The 6,634-nt window shown below is 57.9% G+C and overlaps 1 protein-coding gene across 1 annotated transcript; it reads left to right on the forward strand.

The window, feature by feature from the left end:
- Window positions 1-993: 993 nt before the first annotated feature.
- On the forward strand, window positions 994-5,298 carry Cd8a (CD8 subunit alpha). Its single transcript, XM_076833543.1, has 6 exons — window positions 994-1,060; window positions 1,211-1,573; window positions 2,290-2,400; window positions 2,608-2,718; window positions 3,201-3,231; window positions 5,200-5,298. Exons 1-6 carry the CDS (start codon window positions 1,012-1,014, stop codon window positions 5,249-5,251), a joined length of 717 nt encoding a protein of 238 aa, XP_076689658.1. The 5' UTR covers window positions 994-1,011; the 3' UTR covers window positions 5,252-5,298.
- The last annotated feature ends 1,336 nt before the right edge of the window (window positions 5,299-6,634 follow it).

The raw sequence follows: 6,634 nt of genomic DNA on the forward strand, positions 1-6,634 counted from the left end.
TGGGGGTCTCCCTGAGAAGACCCCCCAAGCCCTGAAGAAACTGGGAGAGAAGAGCAGGCCAGGGGGGAGGAGGGAAGAATGCCTCCTCCCCACATTCACCCAGGCACACAATGTCCCTGCCAGCACCCAGAGTGAAGTCCCATCAGAAAGCCTGGGAGCTGGTCCCAGGGCCAAGAGAAGAGCTTCACAGGCAGAAGCAGCAGACAGGGCCACGCCCAGAGGAGCAGAGCCTTTCTTTTTTTAATTTTAAGACACCCCATCCTGTGAGGCTGTAGAGCAGGAGCATGGGAAGGCAGGCCAGGCGAGAGGGCAGGGCTGGGAGGAGCCAGCACCCAGCAGTGCAGGTCATAGGAAGCCACCAGAGTGACAGTGTCAGATCCCACTTAGGGAATGACCCTCATAGCAGGGGGGCTAGAGGACCCCTCCACACACAGGGTCTGGAGTGGAGACTGCTGCCTGATAAGTCCTCCTCGCTGGAGAAACAGTCCAGAGGCCTGGTCACCAAAGGACACCAGTGCCCCTAATGCTTCCCTGCTAGGTGCCTCCAGGCAGTTCCCCCAGAACGTCTCCGGCCCCATTTCTCATGAGGCAGGCATTCCCCTTCTCAGCCCCAAGGAGACACAAGCCTCGAATGAGGGTGCAGTGGACACTCCTCCCCGGACCGCTCCGCCTGTTTCCTGAAAGTTTTAATTTCCCCTTATCGTCTGTCACTCGCACAAGAGGCTTTTCCAAAGGCCGTTTTCAAACTTTGTCCTCACCCTTAAACCCAGATTTCAGCTGTCCTATGATGCTCCCCGAGGCTATTTTTCTGGCCCTCTCAGAGCTCCCAGCCCCCTCGCCAGGCGGGAAGGTGACAACCGCGAAAAGGAGGCCGATCTCCTCGGTGGGGGCTTCGGGTGACATCACATCCTCCAGTGCGAAGTCAGGCTCTGAGGCCGGTCGAAGGGCAAACTTCCCCGTCCGCGCCCCGCGGTTCCTGAGTGCCGCAGCCCACCGCGCAGGGATCGCGCCATGGCCTCGCAGGGGACCTCGTGGCTGCTGCCGCTGGCGCTGCTGCTCGGTGAGCGCGGGCCCAGGGCGGGTAGCGGTTCGAGGCCGACAGGGACGGGGCGGTGGGGCCGGGGCGGTAGGCCGGCAGGGTGCGGCAGGGTGAGGGCAGGGGCGCGGGCCACCTGTTCAGCCCCGCTGCCCCCCGCTGTTTCCACCGCAGGCGCCGCCGTCGCCCTTGGGTCCATCCAGTTCCGAATGCAGCCGCTGAGGGTGGACGCGGAAATCGGCCGGCGGCTGGACCTGCGCTGCGAGGTGATGACGGCCAGCGTGGCCCAGGGCTGCTCGTGGCTCTACCAGCCGCCGGGCGTGGCCGCCAGGCCCACCTTCCTCCTGTACATCTCCACCCACCGGACCAAGCTGGCGGAGAAGCTGGACCCTCAACAGTTCACCGGCACGAAATCCAGGGACAGCTACACCCTCACCCTGAACAGCTTTCGCGAGGAGCACCAAGGATACTACTTCTGCTCGGTTGTGGTCAATTCGGAGATATCCTTCAGTCCCTTGGTGCCCGTCTTCCTGCCAGGTCAGGGCGTGGGGCGCGGCGCCTCTCGGCGTGGGGCTTGAGGTCACCTCTGAGCACTACTGGGGGCTACTTTGATGCGGTTCCCATTACACAGGCAGGGAAACTGAGGCTAAGGTGTGCTAGGTGGGGACCAGAGATGACTTTTTTTTTTTTTTTTTTTTAATGTACGGAGGATCCAACTCAGGGCACTCAACCACTGAGCCACACCCCAGCCCTATTTTGCATTTTATTTAGAGACAGGGTCTCACTGAGTATAGCTTAGGGCCTCACTGTTGCTGAGGCTGGCTTTGAACTCACGATCCTCCTGCCTCAGCCTCCCAGCGGCGGGGATCACAGGCGTGGGCCGCTGCGCCGGCTGGAGGCGGCTTTGGTGCCGCCGACCTGGGCTCGGTTCCCGCGCTTGTGTGGCCCTGGGCAAGTGTCTTAAACCCCTGCACCTGTGCTTGCTGGCAGCAGTACCCGGTTGTTAGCTGGACTCACAGGTTGCTGGCGAGCCTGGCGGTGCTGCTGGAGCTCACGCTCCCGCGTCGCGGTCCTGGTCCCGCCAACGTCAGGCCACCGCATTGGCCGCCACTGGTCAGCGCGCGTCCAGGGGACCCTCCTCCCTTGTCCCAGGGGAAACCGGGAGGAGGCCCTCCCATGGGGAGAAGGGAAACCGCCGGCACGGTGCATTTACAGCCCAGTCGGCCCCAACCACCCCGTTGCTCCTCCCGCAGCGAAGCCCTCCCCGACGCCCGCGCCGCGACTACCCACCCCGGCGCCCCCCACCACGCTGCTGCCCAGGTCCGTGCGCCCCGAGACTTGCCGGCCCGCGACGGGTGGTGCAGGTGAGGCCAGCGGGTGCTGGGGCCTGGGTGGGCCAGAGGTGTAAAGGACCGCAGGAGGCCTGGCCTGGGACGACCCTGATCCCCTGGTCGGTCCAAATGTGGGGAAACCGCGTCCTGGAGGGGAGAAGATTTCGGGGTGGCAGGCGGGCGAGGAGGGATGGGAGGCCCGGGCCTCTTCCTAAACGTGGGCGTCTCCGGTGTTGTCAGCGGACACCAGGTGGCTGGACTTCGCCTGTGACATCTACATCTGGGCGCCCTTGGCTGGGACCTGCGCGGTCCTTCTGTTGTCACTGGTCATCACCGTCATCTGTCACCACCGTAAGTCCCGGAATCACGACGCCAGGGTTCGGCCCCACTCCCACCGAAACGGAAACCGGGGTGGGGTTTGAATTTCTGGAACTCCCAGTGGCTGCCAGGACCTGGCAGGGACATTCCTTCCCTGAGGTAGGACGCAGGGAGGTGTCCCCGCCCCTTCCCGCCCTCCAGGAGGTTGTTGGGAGGCATTCCCCGCCCAGTTGACCCCGGCCGGCACAGAATGCAAACTGAAGGCGGCAGGGCACCCCCACGCTCCGCCCTGTGCCCTGGAGGGCTGGGAGAGAAACCTGGAACCCTTGGCGCCTCCCTACCACCCCATCCCCTAGGGTCCCGAGCAGCGTCACTCGCTCAGGTCTGAAGAGGCTTCAGTGTGCTGAGCCTCTCAGGAGAGTAGAAAGACAGGCTCCTGAGCCACCAACCTCAAATAGCAAGGAGGGCGTCTGGATCCGCTGGACACTCACTTTCCCTTATTTTTCCTTATCTAGGAAAACGAAGGCGTGTTTGCAAATGCCCCAGGTGAGTCTCTTAGCCCTGGTCCTGGCTACCAGATGGCAGATGGTGAAATGCTGTCCCAGAGAGAGGTCCTGGCAGTGGTGTCCTGGGGCAGGGAGTCAGCTGTCTGTCTCAGGGAGAGCAGAGCTGCTCCAGTAAATCTCTGTTTAATTGAGAGCCAAAAACCCACTGAGGGCTTCCACCAATTCTTCCTGGCCCTTCAAATAACTGAGCTCCTCTTTTTCTACATGATTCTCTCTGGATTTTATTGTTAAGATGGCCCCCTGCCCCTTAGCTGGTCTAGTTTTTTGAGGGAAAGTTAATCGTTTATCTTCCAAACAAAACAAATAACCTTGGTTCCTAATTTCCCTGTGTCAAAGCAGGGCCTTGATTTGCTGCCAGGGACTGGAGGAAAGGGGGTCAGAGGCCGGGGATTAGCTCTCTTGCAGGTCAAGTGACAGCCCCATCCAGTTCCACTCCCATCATTTTGAAATGATCAGAAACAAAGTCTTTAAGAAGTCCAGTGTCTGCACTCCTTCGCCTGAGGGCAGGGCAGCCGGGGTGCTCTCCCCACAGCGCGCTCCAGCTCAAGCAGGCCTGATGGGAGCCATGCTCGGGACCCCCTCATCTCCACAGCAGCCATGGATGGCCAATACCAGGTTCTCGACTCAGATCACAGCCCTGAGGTTAGGAAACCCACGCAGCCGAGGCAGGAGTACACTCCGATGACCACAGCTGACCATTCAGCTGAGGGCTGAGAGGGCCAGCCTCTGCACACTCCAATTCCACATCTCAGCCAACCTTGTACTGAAAAACAAATTGTGAAACGTGTCTGTGCCAAACAGAGAGGGGTTCTTATGGCCATGGCTTCCTAGCCGTGCAGTGTGACATTTAACTGGTATTTACGCTGAGGAATCTAGAGGTGATCCAGGCAGTGGGGTGTGCAAGGCTCTATGCAAATACTATGCCTTTTTCTATGAGGGACCCGAGGGCTTTGGTATCCAAGTGGGGGGGGGGGTCCTAGAACCAACCCTATTGGATATGAGAGGCAACTGTGTGTTTTTTTAAATGTGAAGTTTCATGATGATCTTTCACTATAACTTTCGTTTTACAGATGAGGAAAATGAAGCTTGGGACATTTGAGGGCTGGCGGGGGTTGGAGGGCACTGAATGTTAATGCTAACCAACTGTGTATACCAGTTCCTTTCAGTAGGCAAAACTATTCCACATTTTACACCTTGGGTTTGCATTTTATTCTCCTTGGTATTTCTTTGCAGAAATCCAAATTCAGCACCTTACACATTAATGGAAATGTAATTAACTTCCAATGTGTATATTATATATACCAAGGTCAGAGCTCTAAAAACTAAGGATTTTTATTACTTGGAGTGTAGTTGTGAGTTTCTCCAAGAGAATCCCTCATCTCTTTTCTGAAAACTCTTATTTTTGAAAGGAATAAAAAAATACAATCCTGCCTAACCCTAACCCTAATCCAAAAGATCAAACACATCTGAGGAATTCACACAGCCACATTCCCGTCTCAGTGATGGCCCAGGGCAGCTGGGCTTCAACAGGCATGGCCCCCACCCCGAGAGTCACCGGCCGGTACTGAGAGAACATGTAGTGTGATGTCAAGTTTAGGTTGTCACAGGCACTCTGGCTCAGGCCACTGTACATGGCCGACACTCCTCGTCCCTGTGAGCCTTGGATGAGGGCCAGGTCAGTGGGTGGCAATGGCTGGCATGGGGGAGGAGCCTCCTCCTACCTTCCTGGGGACCTTGACAAAGGCTCCACGCGCTGGACTCTGGTTGTGTGGCCTTGGCAATTTCTCCCACCTCTCCCACCCAGTGCCACCCCTGCATGGTTGTGGGGGTCAAACCAGATGGAGCCAGAGCAGCACTTGGCACATGGCCAAGGGCTGGGGGGCTGGTCATGGCCAGATGCTGGACTGAAGGGCTCTTGCTACAGTGACAGCCACCACCTCTCTTTCAGACCCCTCGTCAGAGAAGGAGGCAAGCCCGGCCTTTCAGAGAGATCTGTCTGACATGGCGCTGGGCCACGCAACAGCCACTACAGACTCCAACCTGAGACTGCGCCTGCTAGACCACACGGCCTCCTCTTCTGGGCCCCTGGTCTTCCTTTCTGTGTGTGTGTTCTCATTTTGGTAGTGGGCAGGGTGGGAAGGGTCATGGGTTCTGTATGTATTCACTTGGCTTCACACAAAGCTTTGTCTCCAGAATGTCACAAGGGCCAGTTGTGTTATGTTCCTGTGGGGGGCCAAGAGCCCAGGGCAGCAGAGCTGGGCCACTGGTACTCACCATCTCAGCCTCTCCCCACCACTTCTCAGAGGCTGAGCCCAGCTGGGAGCAACCCGGTCAGAGTGGCACAGGGGCCAAGGCTGGGGCCTGAGCTGGAGGGAGCCCTACTGCCACAAGGGCTGTCCCCAACACCATGTGGTGCCTTGTAGGGTGCCTGTCCCAGACCTCAGGGATCAAGCATTTCTCAGGCCCTGTGAGGTGCATGCGGCTAGGCCCTGAGCCTCAGGGAGGCCAGAGCATCTGCCTGTAGCAGCTCCCAAGGCAGCTGGACACCACTTTGCACCGCTGTGTAGACAGCACAGGTGCCCACAGCAACACTGAAGGGCAAGCAGTCCTGGAAATGGATCTGTCTCAGAAGAAAATTCCCATGTGGAAGCAAAATGACCATCCCAGCCTTTCCTCGGCCGAGGGTGAGGCTTGGAGTTGAGCAGAATCTCTAGTTTGAGGTATCACAGTAGAACATGCTCCTGGAATCCCTAATGACTTCTCATACTTTGAAAGATCCCTGGAGAGCTCCAGCACATTCCCTGGCCTCCCCGCAGCCAGCAGAGGGGAGGATGAGACTGAAGGCGGTGAGGAGGCTCAGAGCCCAATTGCTGCCCTCAAGTTGCATATCAAGCTCAACCCTAGAGGTGGGAGACTGACCCTGTCTGTCCACTGCTCACACTGATGCACTTTCTTCCCTTGGTTAATAAACATTCATGGTGGCCTTGAGCAGCTAACCAGCTCCCCACTTTTGGTCGCGCCACACTTACTTTCCCGATTCTCCACTCTGGTAGGGCCTCTGCTGGGATTCTGCACACCTAGAGGCGTTACCAGGCCAGACCCACCTTTACCTGGGCTTCCATGACATACACGGACAGGGATTAAGCTGGTTCCATCCCCAACAAAGGGGGGATTAGCCACCTCTTGCTTCACCCCATTCCTTCCTCTTATTCTTCCATGATAACACACAAGAGCTATCACCAAATCTCCATTTTGTGTTAACACGCATGTCAAGTGAGCACACAGGTCCTCAGGGTGCCACTCAGGGCATCCTGGCAGGAGCCCACCTGCCCTCCGCTCTGGCCTACCTTCCACAACCTTGGTTTGGGGAAAGGGGATGCTGG

The sequence above is a fragment of the Callospermophilus lateralis genome, chromosome 14, assembly GCF_048772815.1.
Source record: "Callospermophilus lateralis isolate mCalLat2 chromosome 14, mCalLat2.hap1, whole genome shotgun sequence".
In the NCBI taxonomy this organism is placed as follows: domain Eukaryota; kingdom Metazoa; phylum Chordata; class Mammalia; order Rodentia; family Sciuridae; genus Callospermophilus; species Callospermophilus lateralis.